The sequence below is a fragment of the Microcaecilia unicolor genome, chromosome 12 (assembly GCF_901765095.1).
Source record: "Microcaecilia unicolor chromosome 12, aMicUni1.1, whole genome shotgun sequence".
Lineage (NCBI taxonomy): Eukaryota > Metazoa > Chordata > Amphibia > Gymnophiona > Siphonopidae > Microcaecilia > Microcaecilia unicolor.
Window position 1 is genome coordinate 16,164,139 of NC_044042.1, and position 20,839 is coordinate 16,184,977.

The window sequence follows — 20,839 nt, forward strand, 5'->3', positions numbered from 1 at the left end:
AAGGTGCAAAATAAAAGAGGAATTAAAATTGCACGTCGCATGATGTGTATAGGAAGGGTGTGACGCAATAAACCTCAAGCGCCCCCTGAGCCCCCCCCCCCTCCTCCTCCTCCCTGCAGGACTCTCCCACCCCACCCAATGGCTGCGGGCTGGAGCCGAGCGTTGGTCGGTGCCCCATCCTCTCAGCCAGCGCGCACGCGCGCCCCGTCCCTCGTGCTTCGCTGCCGCCGCCGCCGGATTCTTCCCGCCTTTTTTTTATCTCCCACCTCCAAGGCGTGAGGGCGGCCTCCCCTGTCTAGGAGCCACTTTTTGTCAGGTAAACCGGTGCTCATCCCTTGTTGTCTTCATCGCCTCCGCCTGCTAGCCTGTGTCCCACGCCCTATTCAGCAGTCTTTCAACAGAAAGTGATAAACTTAATAGCATGGGAGCCGTTCTGTGGGTGCTATGAGCACCCCTAATATTGGCCAGTGAAGGACGAAACAATGTGTTCTGTGTTTTGCACCCCCCCCCCCCCAATCATTTTGAAAAGTTGGCTCCTATGGTCATTGGGTGGATTTATTTATTTATTTTTTATCCCGAGTGAAAAGGTTTGCATTAGTATTTGATTTGTGGCCCTCTCGCACTTTGAGTTGTTAAACAAATATGGCTTACTCAAGTATTAATTTCCATTTTAAAGGAGGATTGCCCATTATCTCTCCCAGTGAGAGCTAAGAGCAGGCATTCAATCACTAGTAGTTGATGCAGAATAGTTTTAGATGCAATTGAGTATGTCAGGTCATTATAAAATGTTGCTTTGTTCTCCCAAATATCTTTGCAGGGTTGAAAAAAAAATGCCACATAACTTGGGCAGATTAACCAGACATAATAAAACATACTAAATATCTATTTTCTAATATATTTCCACGATTCAAGATGTATTGTAAGCCACATTGAGCCTGCAAAGAGGTGGGAAAACGTGGGATACAAATGCAATAAATAATATCACTGTGTATTTTGCAGAACTGAAGTAAAAAGGATCATAGGGTAAAATAATAAAATTTACAAGAACTCAGGTTTAAAAAAAGGAATGGTTGAGAAGTTAAAGTTAGAGTAAAATTGGTAACATTTAAAAGGTACAAGGTCCCTTAGAGGCTTGAGGTCATCAAAAATTTCTGGAAAAGCAAAGGGATGGAGGCAAGGAAGAGTAGTAATAAAGCAAGAGCTTACAAATATCAATCACATTATGACAATCGATCATCTAAAACATTTGTAGTTCAAAATAATAATTTTCATGATAAATACAAATTAGAATCTCCCAAATGTAACAAATTAAGGGACCTTTTACTAAGCTGTGTTAGGCACTAATACATGCCTAATGCTGCAAAAATCCTGTGTTAGTTTTGCCATCTGCATGCTCATGTGCATGGTATTTATTATTGGAGTGGAGTGCAGTGGACTTTGAGCCTGAGGATCTGGGTTCAGTTCCCACTTAAGCTCCTTTTGACTCTGGGCAAGTCACTTAACCCTCCATTGCCCCAGGTACAAAAAGTACCTTTGAAAAGTATTGCTTTGAATGTAGTTGCAAAAACAACAAGAAAGGCAATATATCAAGTCCCATTCTCATTTATTATTTTTTTTTTGGAGCGGGAATTTCATGGGTGGAGAGTGGGAGTGGAAGCAATAACCATTTAGCACATGTACATTAGCACGCGCTACCTGGTTACTGCAGGAGCCTAAACAAGAGACGGTAAGGGCTCCTGTGTTAACTTTTTTTAAATGGCTGCATGCTAATGGTAACTGCACGCAAAGCAAAAGAAGAACAAACCTTTGCATACACAGAACAAAAGAACAAACAGCATAGGTAACAAAGAAGTCCCAAATCAGAAGGTGTGGTGCAATGTTTATTGTAGGAATCAATGTCTCATTGAAAGTATGAATGACTCAACACGAGCCGTGTTTCAGTTGCAAGGCCTGCCTCAGGAGTCTACAATTAGAAGACATATAAAATATATAACAATTGCCTCACAATTCCATGGTGGTGGAATCTACCCTCAAAAGAGCCAGGAGTTCTAGGGACTATGCCTTAGCTCTCTCAGGCAGATAAGCTAGGAGCTTGGATTCTTTTGGGAGGAAGATGTTCCAGGCCTCTATGCTTGTGTCATGTATCCAGTCTTACCAGCTCTTCACAAGCATTTACTTGTGAGACTCGGTGCACAAGCTGCTGGATTTAGCTGACACGCTCCCACCGGAGCAAGCTGAGTCACTTGGCCAAGCAGCAGAAGGTGTGTCGAAAGTTCTTGGCCAGGGGCACTTAAGACACTTTTGATGTGGCATCCAGGATTTCTGCCCAGCTCTCATGGCTGCGTGTCTCTGACTTGCAACAGTCGGTTCAGCAGAGGTTGGCAGATGCCTCATGCTGGGGGATAACCTTTTTGGAGAGAAGGTTGAGGAGGTCTCTGACCAAATCAAAAAGCATATTGATGCTATCTCTTCTCTGTGCTACCGGATGCCTTCTGCGTTTGCCTCCACATCTAGGAGGACTTTTGGCAAGTTGAGAAGAGGTCCCTATTATTCTCAGAGGCGTAGGTACACCACTTCTTCTCACCAGCCTGTTCAGGCTCAGCCCCAGCGCACTCGTTCTAGTCTAAAGCGTGTGCCCAAGGCCCCTGCTGCTCCTCAGTCAAAGCAAGGGGCACGCTTTTGACTGGTTCCAGCAGAGCATAGGTGTTGTCAAAGTGTCTGTCCTACATGACTTGCCAGTCGGGGGGAGGCTTAATTTTTTTCAAGAATGGTGGCCCCCTTACAGCCTCCAACCGTTGGGTTCTCCAAATCATCTTGGATATACCCTCAATTGGTACTTGCAGAGGAACTCTCAGCTCTTCTGAAGGCCCATTGGTCGAGCCCATTCCACCTTTCCATATCATCAAGCTGATCAATCCATAGACTGGTGGGTTGTGTCCATCTACCAGCAGGTGGAGATAGAGAGCAAACTTTTGCCTCCCTATATGTGGTCATGTGCTGCCGGAAACTCCTCAGTATGTTCTCTATCTCAGCAGGTGGTGGTCACACACAGCAGCAGCTCTGGCTAGGCCTCCAAGCCTAATTTTTAGGTTTTGTTGAGTGCCTGGGGTTGAGGGCTCTTTTGAGCAAGTGCAAACCTGGTGGTGCCAGGTCCCTCCTTTTCTCCCCCCTCCCGCTGGCTCCGTTAAAAAAAAAAAAAAAATTTTGAACGTCCTTAAAGGCGTTTATTTCGACGTTTATTTAAACGTTCATTGCAGCTACTCACTGGGACACCAGTTCGTTACAGCTCGGAGCGGCAAGCAGGTAATTTTTACCTTTTTATAGCGGGCAGGGGGTTCCCTGATTCTTCTCCTCGTGGCATATGGCGTCGGAGGGCGAGGGCGCAAAGGGTCGCTCCCCGGTTCGCTTGAGCGCTTCTAGAGGGGATGCGGGGGTCTTACAGCCTGATTCGCCCTTGTTGGGTGACAGTTTCGTGACCGATGAATGTCCCGGTCCTTCCTCCGGCGTGGCGGTTTTTCCCGCCATAAACGCCCATCCCCCGCTCCTCGCCTCCGCCATGTTGGCCGGCCACGCGGCTCGGACGGCTTCTTCGGGGCCGCCCTTGAGGTTGGAGACATTAATGCCATGAACGCCCTTAATTTGGGCGAGGGCACAAGCGGCTAAAGTTGAGCGCCGCTCTTCCCGCGCGGCTCCTTCGCGGAGTGTCGCGCCGGACGCCATTTTGGATGCGCAGCATGTTTCTCCCCCGCTCTTGCGAGCGCCGGTTGAGGGTGCGTCTAGGGCTGTTGCCCAGGCTGCGGAAGTGCACAGTCTGGGGGGTTTCTCCCCCGAGTTTGTTTTGCTGCTGCATCAGGCTTTCCTCATGCACAACGCTGCCCCTGCTCCCTCGTCTGGTAAAGAGGTTGAGGTTCCCAGAGGTAAACGTCCTCGGGTTGATTCTCAGGCCTTGGAGGACTTTGTCTCCTCCGATGTAGATGAGGGCAGCGTGTCTGAGGTCTCCCAACGGTCCTTTGCGGATTCCTTGGAGGAGACGGATCCCCGCTCGGATGGAGCGGATGACCCCTCTGCAGCGCGGCTTTTTAGCCCAGAGGATTTGCCCAACCTGTTGTTACAGGCCATGGACACTTTGAAGATTTCCTCTCCGGAGGACGTCTCTCCCTCAGCCCCTGTTGGCTCTGCCATTATGCTGGGGACGAAGCGCCCGCCTAGAACCTTCCACGTGCATGATGCCATGCACACCTTAATTTCGGCTCCATGGGATGTCCCGGAAGCGAGCCTTAAAGTGGCTAGGGCTATGTCCCGCCTCTATCCTTTGGCTGTGAGTGAACGTGAGGCCTATCTGTGGCCTACCGTGGATTCTTTAATCACTGCGGTGACTAAGAAAACGGCTTTGCCGGTGGAAGGTGGCACGGCCCTAAAGGACGCCCAAGACAGAAGATTGGAGGCGGCCTTAAGGTCGTCCTTTGAGGCAGCTGCTTTAAGTTTGCAGGCCTCAGTTTGCGGCTCCTATGTGGCCAGGGCGTGCCTGACTATGGTGCAGCGGGCTTCCCCCTCGGATCATTCCTCGAGGGCTGATTGGCCGGCCCTGAAATCGGGCTTAGCCTATTTGGCAGACTTGCTGTATGATGTCTTGAGGACCTCAGCTAAAGGCATGGCTCAGACAGTCTCTGCGCGGCGGTGGCTATGGCTGAAACATTGGTCTGCTGACCACGCCTCTAAATCCCGCCTGGCTAGATTGCCTTTTAAGGCAAGCTGCTCTTTGGGGTCGAGCTGGACAAAATCGTGACCGATCTCGGCACGTCTAAGGGCAAGAGATTACCAGTGGGGCTCGGGCTAGTACTCGTCCCGGTACCTCCAGAGGACGGTTGCAGGAAGCCCGTCGGTACCGCCCGGGCAAGTCGGGCTCCTCTGCCCCTTCTTCCTTCAAGAGGAATTTCTCCCCCAAGCAGCATTCCTTTCGCAGAGACCGCCATCCCGGAGGTGCTCCCTCCGGTCCTCCCCCAGGGTCTCGTACCCAGTGACGGGGCCTTGGTCCACGCCCCAGTGCAGATTGGAGGACGGCTGTCCTCGTTTCTGGGTGAGCGGACCACAGTAACTTCACACGCTTGGGTGCTGGAAGTCATCAGAGACGGCTACAAGCTACAGTTCTGCCGACCCTTAAGAGACGGGTTTGTACTCTCTCCCTGCAAGTCTCCGGTCAAGCTGTGGCAGTGCAGCAGACCTTGGACAGCCTGATCCGCCTGGGTGCGGTCGTTCCGGTGCCAAAAAATCAGATTGGCAAGGGACGTTACTCCATTTACTTTGTGGTCCCAAAGAAAGGAGGTTCTGTCCGGCCTATCCTCGACCTCAAAGGGGTCAATCGGGCCTTGAAAGTACGGCACTTTCGCATGGAGACTCTCCGCTCTGTTATAGCGGCAGTAAAGGCAGGAGAGGTCTTGGCGTCCTTGGACATCAAGGAAGCGTACCTGCATATTCCCATCTGGCCTCCTCTCCAACGCTTTCTGCGTTTTACAGTCCTGAGACGACACTTCCAGTTCAGAGCCCTCCCTTTTGGGTTGGCTACTGCTCCGCGGACCTTTTCCAAAGTAATGGGGGTCATAGCGGCCTTCCTGCTAAAGGAAGGAGTACAAGTCCATCCTTATCTGGACGACTGGTTGATCCGAGCCCCCTCTTATGAAGAGTGCGGCAAAGCTATGGACCGGGTAGTTGCTCTTTGGAGCTCCCTGGGATGGATCATCAACTGGAAGAAGAGCCAGCTGCGCCCGACTCAGTCCCTGGAGTATCTGGGAGTTCGATTCGACACCCAAGTGGGCAGAGTGTTCCTGCCAGACAATCGGATTGTCAAGCTTCAGGCTCAGGTGGACTAGTTCCTAGTAGCCTCTCCTATTCGGGCTTGGGACTACGTGCAGCTGTTGGGCTCTATGACGGCCACGATGGAAGTAGTGCCCTGGGCCAGGGCTCATATGAGACCACTACAGCTATCTCTGCTGCTGCGCTGGACTCCGATGTCGGAGGATTATGCTGTGCGCCTTCCCTTGGACCCAGCGGTGCGCAAGGCGCTGAGCTGGTGGACGCAGACAGACAAGTTGTCTGCAGGAATGCCTCTGGTGACCCCGGAGTGGATTGTCGTCACGACAGACGCCTCTTTGATGGGCTGGGGAGCCCACTGCTTGGGAAGGACAGCGCAGGGGCTCTGGTCTCCTGCAGAGGCAAGTGGTCTATCAACCTCCTGGAACTCAGAGCCATTCGGTTGGTGTTATTGGAGTTCATCCCGGTACTGGTGTTGAAGCCTGTACGGGTCCTGTCGGACAATGCCACGGCTGTGGCCTATATCAACCGCCAGGGAGGTACTGTCGCGTGCACGAGGACCTTGGCACACTGTCAGGCTTCTTCCCCGGGAGCACTGGTTTCGTGAGTCCTTGGGCCACTACCGTGGAGCGGCAGTGGCAGGCAAGATCACCTACAAGGTAGAGATGAGACAAGACTGGACTGGAACTCCGGACTGGAGTTCAACACCGGAACACTCGGAACTGGAACGCACCGGACGGGTGCGCACTGGAGTGGGGCCCGCTGGACTGGACCCACTGGAGTGGCCCCACTGGACAGGAACATACAGGAGTGAAACCCGCTGGACTGGAACACACTGGAGCGGAACCCGCGGAACTGGAACACCCTGGACCTTGGCTTCACCTACACTTGACTGCCTTCCCCCTCGGGTTGAGCCCTCAGGTTCTGGCAGCCGGTAGGACTTACAGGAACAGCAGGAATAAAGGTCCAGGGGTGCCCCCTGGCACCTAGGCGAAGGCAAGGCAGACAAGCAGGAACTGTCCGGGTTCTGGCAGTCGGCAGGATTCAACACAATGACTAGTAGACTGTACCCAGGCTAATAGGAACGCTATACCCAGGCAACCCAGTCATACACAGGAACATACACAGAGCAAACTCAGAAGACTTAGTAAAGCTATACACCAGCTAACAACAAAGCTGTGCCCAAGCTAACAAGTCATGCACAGGAAACATACACAGAGCAAACTCAGAAGACCTGTAAAGCTATACACCAGCTAACAACAAAGCTGTGCCCAAGCTAACAAGTCATGCACTGGAAACATACACAGAGCAAACTCAGAAGACCTGTAAAGCTATACACCAGCTAACAACAAAGCTGTGCCCAAGCTAACAAGTCATGCACTGGAAACATACACAGAGCAAACTCAGAAGACCTGTAAAGCTATACACCAGCTAACAACAAAGCTGTGCCCAAGCTAACAAGTCATGCACTGGAAACATACACAGAGCAAACTCAGGAGACTTGATAAAGCTGTACACCAGCTAACAACAAAGCAGTGCCCAAGCTAACAAGTCAAACACTAGGAACATACACAGAGCAAACTCAGAAGACTTAGTAAAGCTGTACACCAGCTAACAACAAAGCTGTGCCCAAGCTAACAAGTCAAACACTAGGAACAAACACAGAGAACTAGCAGAGCTAAACACAGGCTACAAGCCAGACGGCGCTAAGCTGGCTAATCTAACACTAGGAACAAACACAGAGAACTAGCAGAGCTAAGCACAGGCAACAAGCCAGACGGTGCCTAAGCTAGCTAGTCAAACAAAGAAACTCACACAGAGCAAACACTGAAACTGTGTACAGAGCACTCTATACACCAGGACCTTTAGATGAGGGAGATGAGATGCAAAGGCCAGGAGTGTAGTCTTCAGATGACTAATAAAGCCCAACCCCAGAGCCACAGGTGCAGCAATCACCTTGCAACCAAACAGAGGCTTGACACACAGAGCAGGCATCCCATAGAAAGTGACAGCGGAAGCCATCTTGGATACTGGCAGAGACGAAGAGGCGGCAGCCATCTTGGAAGAGGCAAAGCCCACACAGGTGAGATTCAGTAGGGCAATCAGAACACAGAGCCAGAGAGAAACTAAGACAGAGACAGACACAGAGACAAGCAGAAGCCAGCACAGCCACTGACTCCCAGAAACAGGGTAAGTATGAGGGTGGTCACGGCCACAGACGTGACAGTACCCCCTCCTCAAGACCCCCCTCTCGGTCTCCCTGAGGAGGTCAGGTGTCCAGGGGTAACTGTGGTGAAACCTTCTGATCGGTTTCAACCCCCAGACATGGATCACTGGACTGGAAGTCACAAAGAAGTTCAAAACTGGCAGACAGGAGCGGAACTTGTCAACAGGAGGCTCCTTCCAATCACCGCTGGGCCAACTCAGGAACTTGGATGCATCAAGAGGAACCATGTTCAAAAGGAACCCTTCTCTGAGGGAACCCAGACTGAACTCAGGAAGCAAACCGGGACTGGGACCCGGACTAGAGTCAAGAAGCAAACCGGGACTGGAACCCAGGCGTGCGTCAGGAGCTTGACTGGAACTGGAACTCAGAGCAGGCTCAGCATCTTGGCTGGAAGTGGAACTAGGAACGGACTCAGCATCTTGGCTGGAACTGGAGCTCGGAGCAGGGTCAGCATCTTGGCTGGAACTGGAACTTGGAACAGACTCAGCATCTTGGCTGGAACTGGAGCTCGGAGCAGGGTCAGAATCTTGGCTGGAAGTGGAACTTGGAACGGACTCAGCATCTTGGCTGGAACTGGAGCTCGGAGCAGGGTCAGCATCTTGGCTGGAACTGGAGCTCGGAGCAGGGTCAGCATCTTGGCTGGAAGTGGAACTTGGAACGGACTCAGCATCTTGGCTGGAACTGGAGCTCGGAGCAGGGTCAGCATCTTGGCCGGAACTGGAACTTGGAACTGGCTCAGCATCTTGGCTGGAACTGGAGCTCGGAGCAGGGTCAGCATCTTGGCTGGAACTTGGAACAGACTCAGCATCTTGGCTGGAACTGGAACTTTGAACAGGAGTAGAACCGGGACTGGAACCCGGACTGGAATCAGAAGCTTGACTGGCAGGGCCCCTCAAACTGGACTCAGGAGCTTGGCTGGGAGCGCCCCGCGAACTGGACTTTAACTGAGGCTTGGCAGAACACACCCTTTGGACAGGGATCGGAGACTCGAGCAGAAGCGCCACTCGAACTGGCCTTCGGAGCTTGATTGGAGGTACCCTCCAGACTGGAAGCGGAGGTGCCACCTGAACCACCCTGTGGACTGGCATCGGAGGCTTGGTTAGAAGCCCCCCTCGAACTGGACTCAGTGGCTTGACTGGACGGGTCACTTGAACAAGAACCGGAGACTTGACCCGAAGCGCCACTTGCACAGGAATCTGAGGCTCCATCGAAGGCTTCCCTCGGACTGGACTCGGAGACTTCAAAGGGCGTGCCACTTGAACGAGGACTGGCGGCTCGACCTGGAGCGCCACTTGCATAGGAATCTGAGGCTCCGTCAGAAGCACCCCACGGACTGGACTCAGAGGTTTCAGAGGGCGTGCCAGTTGAACGAGGACTGGAGGCTCGACCTGGAGCGCCACTTGCATAGGAATCTGAGGCTCCATCAAACGCCTTCCTCGGACTGGTCTCGGAGACTTAAGCTTCCTCGTTACTTGGACTGCAATTGGAGGTTCAGTATGAAGCATCCCCTGAACTGGACTCAGTGACTTAGGAGGCAGCGCTACTTGGACTGGGGTCAGGGGCTTGGTCCGACGCCTCACTCGGCCTGACCTCAGAGACCTGGTCAGGACCGTCCCTCGGAACGAACTCAGAGGCTTAACTGGCGGCTTCACTCGAACAGGATTAGAAGACTCCACTTGAAACTCTCCTTGGACTGGACTCAGCGCCGGTGGACTGGAATCCCGAATAGGAACTAACCCGCTATGGTACCGCAGGCTGCTCTGCGGAGGAGACCAGAGCGGAGGAATTCCCCGGCGTCTTCTTTCGGCCTCAGCTTCAGGAGTATCCCGCAGAGCTGGCTCCTCCAGAAGTCTGAGGCGGTACTCACAGAGCGAGATAGCAGGATTCATGTCAGAAACTGGGCTATGGCGGACCAGACGCCACCAGAGACGCTTTCTTTCAGCTGCTGCTTCAGGAGTAGCCTTCAGGGCTGGATCAGACAAAAGTTTATCTCGGTACTCCCGAAGCGTCATAAAAGGACCCAAAAAAGAAACTGGGCTGACATAAGGATCAGAGTCAAAATCAGAAACTGCACCCGGATTGTCCAAAGGGAACGAAGCTATGGACAGGTAGCCAACCTGGACGGCTGATCTTGCCGGACTCATGGCCTTTGCATTCTGTCGCGTGCACGAGGACCTTGGCACACTGTCAGGCTTCTTCCCCGGGAGCACTGGTTTCGTGAGTCCTTGGGCCACTACCGTGGAGCGGCAGTGGCAGGCAAGATCACCTACAAGGTAGAGATGAGACAAGACTGGACTGGAACTCCGGACTGGAGTTCAACACCGGAACACTCGGAACTGGAACGCACCGGACGGGTGCGCACTGGAGTGGGGCCCGCTGGACTGGACCCACTGGAGTGGCCCCACTGGACAGGAACATACAGGAGTGAAACCCGCTGGACTGGAACACACTGGAGCGGAACCCGCGGAACTGGAACACCCTGGACCTTGGCTTCACCTACACTTGACTGCCTTCCCCCTCGGGTTGAGCCCTCAGGTTCTGGCAGCCGGTAGGACTTACAGGAACAGCAGGAATAAAGGTCCAGGGGTGCCCCCTGGCACCTAGGCGAAGGCAAGGCAGACAAGCAGGAACTGTCCGGGTTCTGGCAGTCGGCAGGATTCAACACAATGACTAGTAGACTGTACCCAGGCTAATAGGAACGCTATACCCAGGCAACCCAGTCATACACAGGAACATACACAGAGCAAACTCAGAAGACTTAGTAAAGCTATACACCAGCTAACAACAAAGCTGTGCCCAAGCTAACAAGTCATGCACAGGAAACATACACAGAGCAAACTCAGAAGACCTGTAAAGCTATACACCAGCTAACAACAAAGCTGTGCCCAAGCTAACAAGTCATGCACTGGAAACATACACAGAGCAAACTCAGAAGACCTGTAAAGCTATACACCAGCTAACAACAAAGCTGTGCCCAAGCTAACAAGTCATGCACTGGAAACATACACAGAGCAAACTCAGAAGACCTGTAAAGCTATACACCAGCTAACAACAAAGCTGTGCCCAAGCTAACAAGTCATGCACTGGAAACATACACAGAGCAAACTCAGAAGACCTGTAAAGCTATACACCAGCTAACAACAAAGCTGTGCCCAAGCTAACAAGTCATGCACTGGAAACATACACAGAGCAAACTCAGGAGACTTGATAAAGCTGTACACCAGCTAACAACAAAGCAGTGCCCAAGCTAACAAGTCAAACACTAGGAACATACACAGAGCAAACTCAGAAGACTTAGTAAAGCTGTACACCAGCTAACAACAAAGCTGTGCCCAAGCTAACAAGTCAAACACTAGGAACAAACACAGAGAACTAGCAGAGCTAAACACAGGCTACAAGCCAGACGGCGCTAAGCTGGCTAATCTAACACTAGGAACAAACACAGAGAACTAGCAGAGCTAAGCACAGGCAACAAGCCAGACGGTGCCTAAGCTAGCTAGTCAAACAAAGAAACTCACACAGAGCAAACACTGAAACTGTGTACAGAGCACTCTATACACCAGGACCTTTAGATGAGGGAGATGAGATGCAAAGGCCAGGAGTGTAGTCTTCAGATGACTAATAAAGCCCAACCCCAGAGCCACAGGTGCAGCAATCACCTTGCAACCAAACAGAGGCTTGACACACAGAGCAGGCATCCCATAGAAAGTGACAGCGGAAGCCATCTTGGATACTGGCAGAGACGAAGAGGCGGCAGCCATCTTGGAAGAGGCAAAGCCCACACATGTGAGATTCAGTAGGGCAATCAGAACACAGAGCCAGAGAGAAACTAAGACAGAGACAGACACAGAGACAAGCAGAAGCCAGCACAGCCACTGACTCCCAGAAACAGGGTAAGTATGAGGGTGGTCACGGCCACAGACGTGACAGGTACCAAGAGCGTCCCTCTAGCCAGGGAGGCTATGAATCTATGCCAGTGGGCGGAAGCGAACCTGGAGCAGCTTTCAGCGGCCCCCATTGCCGGAGTCTTGAAGGTCAAGGCGGACTTTCTCAGTCGCCATAATTTGGAGCCCGGAGAGCGGCTGCTATCTGCTCAGGCGTTCTTGGACATCACGAAGCGCTGGGGCCAGCCGAGCCTAGATCTGATGGCGTCATCGGCCAATTGCCAAGTGCCGCGCTTTTTCAGCAGAGGACGGGACCCTCGATCCCTGGGAGTAGATGCTCTTCTTCAACAGTGGCCGACACAAGAGCTCCTCTATGTGTTCCCGCCCTGGCCCATGTTGGGCAGGGTGCTAGACCGGGTGGCAAAGCATCCCGGCAGGGTAATCCTGGTGGGTCCGGATTGGCCCAGACGTCCCTGGTATGCGGACTTGATCAGGCTCTCAGTCGACATTCCTCTGCGGCTGTCAGTGGAGCAGGGCCTGTTACATCAGGGTCCCGTGGTGATGGAGGATCCCTCTCCCTTTGGTCTTACGGCCTGGCTATTGAGCGGCAGCGTCTGAGGAAGAAGGGCTTCTCAGACAAGGTCATCGCCACTATGCTAAGAGCGAGGAAGCGCTCTACTTCTACTGCTTACGCCAGGGTTTGGCGTATCTTTGCAGCGTGGTGTGAAGCAGGCTCACTTTCTCCCTTCACTGCTCCAATTTCTTCAGTGTTGGCGTTCCTGCAAGAAGGTCTGGAGAAAGGCCTGTCGCTCAGTTCCCTTAAAGTCCAGGTAGCGGCTCTGGCTTGCTTCAGGGGCCGCCTGAAGGGTGCTTCCCTGGCTTCGCAGCCAGATGTGGTGCGCTTTCTCAAGGGAGTTAATCACCTGCGCCCTCCTCTGCACTCAGTGGTGCCTGCGTGGAATCTCAACCTGGTGCTAAGAGCATTGCAGAAGCCGCCTTTTGAACCCTTGTCAAGGGCATCTCTGAAAGACCTGACGTTGAAAGCAGTCTTTTTGGTGGCTATCACTTCAGCCAGAAGAGTTTCCGAGCTCCAGGCGCTCTCATGTCGAGAGCCTTTTCTGCAGTTCACTGAGGCAGGTGTGACTATTCGCACAGTGCCTTCCTTCCTGCCCAAGATTGTTTCTCGCTTCCATGTGAATCAGCAGCTCTGTCTCCCTTCCTTTCGTAGGGAGGACTACCCAGAGGAGTACTCTGCTCTTAAATATCTGGATGTGAGGCGAGTCATCATCAGATACTTGGAAGTGACCAATGATTTCCGGAAATCGGATCATCTGTTTGTCCTGTTTGCAGGTCCTCGTAAGGGTCTGCAGGCTGCTAAGCCTACAGTGGCAAGATGGGTCAAGGAAGCCATTGCAGCGGCTTATGTGGCCGCAGGGAAGGTGCCGCCTAGCCAGCTGAAGGCTCACTCCACGAGAGCTCAGGCGGCCTCGATGGCAGAGGTCGGATCCGTCTCCTTGGAAGAGATATGCAAGGCGGCAACTTGGGCTTCGGCTCATACTTTCTCCAAGCATTACCGTTTGACGGTGGCTGCACGGGCGGAGGCCCGGTTTGGAGCTTCAGTGTTGAGGTCAGGGATTTCAATGTCCCGCCCTGGGTGAGTACTGCTTCGGTACATCCCACCAGTCTATGGATTGATCAGCTTGATGATATGGAAGGTAAAATTATGTATAATCATACCTGATAATTTTCTTTCCATTAATCATAGCTGATCAATCCATAGCCCCTCCCAGATATCTGTACTGTTTATATTCTGGTTGAATTTTAGGTTCAAGTTTAGCCTTCAGTTACTTCAGGAGGACTTCGTGTTCAAGTTCTTCTTTCACTTGGATTCTTCAAGAGTTGAGACGAGTTTGTGTTACAGTGAGCTGCTGCATTCCTCTCCCCTCCGTTTTACGGGGCTGGATTGAGATTTAAATTCTGCCGGCACTCCCTCCCGCTTCGTGCGGCTGTAGGGCAGCTTTGTACCCCTCCCGCTTCGGCGGTGTTAGGGTCAGTCAGCTCCTCCCGCGGTTGCGGTTGCAGGATAAGCCAGATCCCCCCGCATCGGCGGGTGTGGTGTCCCTCCCCCGCTCCGCGGGGATGAGCTGGATGGATTCCCCTCCCCCACTTGTGTGGGGATGAGCTGGGTTAATTCCCCTCCCCCGTTTCGGCGGTGGTGAGCTGGGCAGAGTGTCCCTTCGTGGGTGTAATTCTCTTAAGTGCTGAGTCCTGCGGATGGAGCTTTGATATCGACATACTGAGGAGTTTCCGGCAGCACATGACCACATATAGGGAGGCAAAAGTTTGCTCTCTATCTCCACCTGCTGGTAGATGGACACAACCCACCAGTCTATGGATTGATCAGCTATGATTAATGGAAAGAAAATTATCAGGTATGATACATAATTTTACCTTTGGCCTTGCGTCAGCTCCCAGAGTTTCCATCAAATGTTTAGCTGTAGTTGCAGTGTCGCTATGCAAACTGGGAGTCCATATGTTCCCTTATCTCGGCTGGTGAAGAGCACCTCGGAGAAAGGTGCTCAGGAGTCAATGCGGAAGACTATTTGGGTGCCACAGCTACTAGGGTTCATTTTAAACTACCCCAAATCCCATCTTTCCCCTGCCCAACAATTGGAATTCATAAGAGTCCTGCGCGACACACAGAAGGTTCTAGATTACCTTCCGGGGCCAAGAGCGGACACTATTTGCACTGGCTTCACAGATTTGAGCCTCTCAGCTGGTCATAGCTCAGCAGATGTTGAGGCTCTTGGGCCAAATGGCATCCACAGTGTACATAACACCCATGACACGTCTTCACATGAGATCAGCCCAATAAACCCTGGCTTTTCAGTGGTATCAAGTCGCGGGAAATCTGGAAGATGTCATCTGACTGTCCCCAGAGCTTGTTCGCTCATTTCACTGGTGGACCATTCGATCCAATTTGACTCTGGGACTTCCTTCCCAAATACCTCACCTGGAAAAGGTGCTGACAATGGATGCATCCTTCCTGGGTTGGGGAGCTCACAAATCTCAGTCTGGCTTCTGACCTCACCACAGTACAGAAACAATACTAACCGCACTCCTGACCAGATTCAGGCAGGAAATAGCAAGGGGTAAAAACATCCTCCTACTCCAATTTGACCTATCAAGCGCATTTGATATGTTCGACCACCACATACTACTGAGAATCTTCGACAAGATAGGCATTACAGGAAAAGTACTCTCCTGGATCAAGGGATTTCTGACATCCAGAACATACCAAGTGAAATCAAACTCAGTTATATCTCCACCTTGGAAAGCGGAATGTGGAGTAGCTGTTACGTCTGTGTTCATCTCGCCCTCTGGTGGCCAGAACCGGTGGCTGCTGTGGACCGTCACCCGTTCCAGATTTCAGCGCAGTCCGGTCCGGATCTTCCAGGCCGCCGGGTTTGTTTGTGCCGTTTGAGCCTGCACAGCACCCGTAGCTGCCTGATGATTGCAGCAGCTGAGTTCCAGCTGCTTCTGGGCTTATCAGCCATCTTGGAACGTGTCTTCTTGCCTTTGCATTGCGTCTAAGGCCCTGGTATGTTGGGGTGCTGGTGCACTTCTGCTGTTTCCAGTTCTAGTTTTTGCCTGCCTTGATTCTTGTCTCTTCTTGCTAGTCTGTGGATAGTTAGATTAGATTGTTGTTTGTTTGCATGTTTCTGAGTGGTAGTTTGGTGTTTAGTCCTTGTCTGCTTGTATCCTGCTGGCTGCTCTGCAGCTTTTAGTTCTGTATCTTGTTAGTCAGTGTCTTGTTCCCTGTTTCAGTGGCTGCTTGCAGCTTCCAGTTTCTGTCCCCTAGCTTGTCCTGTCCCTGCCTTGTGTTGTTTTGTCTAGCCCAGTTTTTTGCCTTGCTGCCCATGTTCCTTCCTTTCCCCTCTGACATTCAGTCCCTGTGCTACCTAGCTGTTATCCAGCTCCTGCCCTGCCCTGCAAAGTCCTGTCGGCCACCTGAAGCTGGGAGCTTAACTCTTGGTGGAAAGTGGCCAGGTACAGATGAAGCCTAACTGTTGTCAGAGTTCTGCCTTGCCCCTGGTGTGGGGTGGTTTTGCCTGCCACTGCCGCTCCTCGGCAGTGGCCCAAAGGCTCACAACCCAGTTCCAGATTTGAAAACGTGACAGTACCACAAGGATCACCGTTCTCACCTATATTATTCAACCTAATGATGACACCACTGGCTAAATCTCTATTCAAACAAGGTCTCAATCTGTCACGTCCCTCGCGGATCCTCGAGGTTAGTGAGCCCTTGGGTCACAGCTGCGGGGCGGCAGCGGCAGGAGAATCACCGAGGCACAGACGTACCAGCAAATCCAGGACTGGAACTACCAGGCGGAGACTGCAGCCAAGGCAACTCAAGCTGGAGCAGGCAGGGCAGGAATTCAGCCCAAACTTCACCTATGCTTAGCCACCGTTCCTAAAGAGTTGAGCCCCTGAGTGCAGGTGGCCGACAGGACTTACCAGACAGGGCTGGAAGGCAGAACTGCAGGTAGCAGCAGCTGGCTGGCGAACAGCAGGAAACTTCCAGAAAACACACCGGGGTTCCAGGCAGGCAGCAAGCAGCAGAATAAATCAGAAAACAAGCCGGGTCAGGGAGGGCAGCAGACAGAAGAATAAACCAGAAGACAAGCCGGGTCTGGGCAGGCAGCAGTCAGTAGAGTAAGTCAGAAGACAAGCCGGGTCAGAACCTAAATCAGGAAAACTCAGCAGCACTGCAAACGACTTCCACCAAAGGAAACTCCTCTGAGGACCTCTGTTGCAAGGCAACTAGGAACCTTACCAGGTGGTTAATAAAGGCAGATCACAAGGAAGTTCACTAGGTATGGGTACTGCTTGGTTCCAAAAAACTCCCAAAACAATCTGGAGAGCTGGAAGATCTGGACCGGACCAGCATATCTTCTGGCACATGGGAAATGGTAAACCATCAGTTCGCAGCATTCCCCTGGTCTAACCCCCGGAGACCGAGGTGACTGTGAGCCAGGAACCTGGGCACAACCGTGACACAATCCATTTCTCTATGCAGATGACATCACCATCTCTATTCCCTTCGAACAGAACCCCACAGAAATCACCAAGGAAATAATAAACAGCATGACCATCATGGAATCCTGGGCATCGGCATTCAAGTTAAAACTCAATAGAGATAAAACCCAATGTCTCATTCTCTCGTCCCAATAAAATAATGTTCCCCCCTTGGCAATTAACGTATAGGGTTCATTCCTCCCAATCTCAGACCTCTTGAAAATCTTAGGCATAACAATTGACCGCAACCTAACGCTAGAAAGCCAAGCTAAGAACATGACCAAGAAAATGTTCTACACTAAGTGGAAGCTCAAACGTATAAAATCTTACTTTCCCAGGGATTCATTCCGCAACAAGATCCAAACCATGGTGCTAACCCATGTAGACTACTGCAATAGTATTTATTTATTTATTTATTGCATTTGTATCCCACATTTTCCCACCTATTTGCAGGCTCAATGTGGCTTACAGAGTATGGTTATGACATAATCATTTCGTGATAACAGGTACAATTCTTAGTGTTTGAAGATTAGGTGAAGGAAGATAGTCATAATCATTTCATGATAACAGATACAATTATTAAAGTTTGAAGATTAGGTAAAGGAAGATAGATGCTGCAAAGATCAGATCATAAGAAAACTACAGACAGCACAAAACACGTCTGCCAGACTCATCTTCGGAAAAACACGCTTCAAAAGCGCGAAACCCCTCCTAAGAAGCTTACATTGGCTTCCTGTTAATGCTCTCATAATATTCAAATATGCACAATAGTAGACAGAATCATCTATGTACTCGTACCAGAATACAAGACGGAACTTATTGATCTACCAATAAGAAACGTGACGAGAACAGCAAGAACCTACCTAACCCTTCACTACCCCAATTGCAAAGGTATAAAATACAAATCTTCACATGCCGCCAGCCTCTCGTTTATAGGCACACAACTTTGGTACTCACTACCCAAAGACCTGAAACTCACAGAAAACTACCTACAAGTCTTTCCTCCCTGGCTCTGCCTAATCCCACACCACCATACATCATGAAAATTTCAGAAATGGAAAACAATAATAACCTCTCTCACAATATGCTAATATATCAACCTAAGCGTTTTATTGTACTTCTGTATTATGTACTAGACTTCTACAAATCTAAATTTTGTAACCGCCTTTTTAGCAATATGTAAGCCACATTGAACCTGCCATATGGTGGGAAAATGTGGGATACAAATGCAATAAATAAAAATAAACAAAATGTGGATGGGCTCCACACTCAAGGTGTTTGGTCCATCCAGGAAACGAATCTTCAGCTCAATCTGGAGCTCTGGGCGATCTGGAACGCTCTAAAGGCTTTCAGAGATTGTCTCACCAAATTGTGCTCAATCACACAGACAGCTAGGTTGCTATATATTACACCAACAAGCAGGGAGTCAGCGGATCACGCCTTCTGTATCAGGAGGCCGTCTGGATGTGGCATTGGGCTCGCCAACACGGCATGTACCTTCAAGCCACTTATCTTGTGAGGAAATACAACAGCCTGGCCGACAGACTGAGCAAGGTTATGCAACTGCACGAGTTTGGCCCTCAATTCCTGGAAAGTTCAGGTTGCAGTATTATGCTTCCATGGCATGATTAATGGGCTTTCTCTGGCAGGTCAGGCATATATATCTTGGTTTTTGTGGGTGGTAAAGCAGATTTGTCCACCATTATTGAGCATTGTACCTACTTGGGACCTTAGCTTGGTCCTTCGTGCCTTGGCCTTTCTGTCATTTGAGCCTTAAAGCATGCATCTCTGAAAGATTTGTCTCTGAAGGTGGTTTTCTTGGTTGTGATGTGCTTGGCTAGGAGAGTCTCCAAGCTGCAGGTTCTCCTGTAAGGGTTTGTATTATCCTTCTTGGCTGTTTCCATTCATACAGTGCCTTCCTTCTTACCTACGGTAGTTTCCCTTTTTCATATGAATCAGCTAGTCTTGCTTTTGACACTCACTGAGAAAGCAAAATTGAGTTTGGCCTGGGCAGGCTCTTTTTTCATAGACTGCATAGAGATGAGATGGCCATAGCCATCTATTGTGCAGTGGATCAAGGCGGCTATAGAAACAGCTTATATCTTCAACCAGAGAGCAGCTTCAGTCAGATTGAGAAATTTGATAAGGGCTCAAATGACTTCCTCGGTGGAGGCCTGAATGATCATCCCAGATGATATCTACAGGGCATTGATGTGGTTATTGTTGCATTCCTTTTTACAGCATACAAGATTGATGTTCAGGCCATAGGCAATAGTACCTTTAGCAGTGCAGGGATATAGAGGGGCTTTTTATTCTTTCTGCACTGAGGGATAAAGCTATGGTAGTCTGGATTGTTGTAGCAGAATGAAAATGAAGGTAAAATTTGGTCTTGATAATTTCCTTTCCTTGAATCCTGCTAGATAGTCCAGACCCACCCAGGAAGACTGCAGGATTTTGGAAGGTCTTTCAGAGTCTGGCTGCCCCTTTTCAGTTGGTTATCTTTAATTCTGTGTGGTCTGCATAGGGTTCCCCTGTTGGGGTTGTGTTCCATATGTATGTATATAAGTTTCTCGTGTTACTTGTTGGTTTTGGTATTTGCATATTGACAAGTTCCAGGCTGCACTACTTATATTGGGGTTGGTACTGTAGGAGTTCAGATTCTCTATCTCCATCTGCTGGGTGGGTGACAGAACCTGTGAGTCTGTACTGGTCTAATAAGACTCAAGGAAATGAAGTTTTCAGGTAAGACCACATTTCACCTTTATTGGTGTCAACCAGTCTATTTGCAGGTGGAATGGGTGTATATAATAGCAAATCCTGACTATAGCACAATTCTTTTTGGAATATGGAATTCTAAGCCATCCTTAAGATATTTTGGTCTTAAGAAAATCAAAGTTCATAGGAAGGATTGTAGTTGGTTAGGAAAATGGGCAGATGTTTTCAGTTGGAAGTCATGGAAAGTATGTTAGGATGGTCTTTTACTATTATCTGTAAAAAAAAAAAAAAAAAGCAAACAAAACCTCCCACTACTGGTGTGATTTATGAAGCGGTATTTGAAATGGCACTTGTTTTAAGCCTTACTAGGTAAACACTGTAGCAAAAAAACCTCTACATTTAACATTGTATACCTTTTTCATTAACATGTTATGGTTATATATTACAGCAAGAAGAAAATGGATAAAGAAAAGTCTTTTAAACTCTTTTCGCTACCAAGACTAAATAGCAGCCAAGTGTCTGCTGTAAAGCCTCAAGCAGTCGCTGGAGATGGTGGTTTCTTTCAGGTACTGGACAGAAAACTGAAACCAGCTGTTTTAGTCATGGGGTTAGCTCAGTGGTGTCTACTATGTACTGTCATACAAAGGACCCCCCTGATCTTCAAAGGCATTTAATCAGCCATGGTCGGTGGGAGTTAGCCGGGCTAACTCCCGCGATCTGAATAACGGCCTCCGTGTATCTATTTGTGAGTCTAATCTTCTGTTATCCAGGTTGACTGGGGATACTGCAGACACAGGGGCCGATATTCAGACTGTAGGAGGGAGCCTGGCTAGCTCCTGTGGTTGGTGGTCAGCTCGGATATTCAGTGATGGGCTGTTTTCGGTGACCAGCATTGAATATCTGGTTTATGTTTAGTTGGTTTAAGGTTAGCCAGCTAAAGCAATATTCAAAGATAGCTGGTTAACTTTAAACCAGCTAAAGATATACCAGCTATTTAAACAGCTCGATGTGGCCACTTACAATAGCCAGATATGGATTGAATGTTCAGGGATAGCCGGCTTTATTACGCGATTTATCTAGTTGTCTCCTAGGCACTAACCAGGAATGTTCAGCGGGAGATAACCAG

At 50.2% G+C, this 20,839-nt stretch overlaps 1 protein-coding gene across 1 annotated transcript in view; it reads left to right on the forward strand.

The window, feature by feature from the left end:
- The first annotated feature begins 20,144 nt into the window (after positions 1–20,144).
- Positions 20,145–20,839, forward strand: part of LOC115482080 (synaptonemal complex protein 1-like) — a 71,624-nt gene continuing 70,929 nt past the window's right edge. Inside the window, exon 1 of the mRNA XM_030221643.1 lies at positions 20,145–20,279. Within this exon, the coding sequence (XP_030077503.1) occupies positions 20,145–20,279 (135 nt within the window). The remainder of the gene's footprint in view (positions 20,280–20,839) is intronic.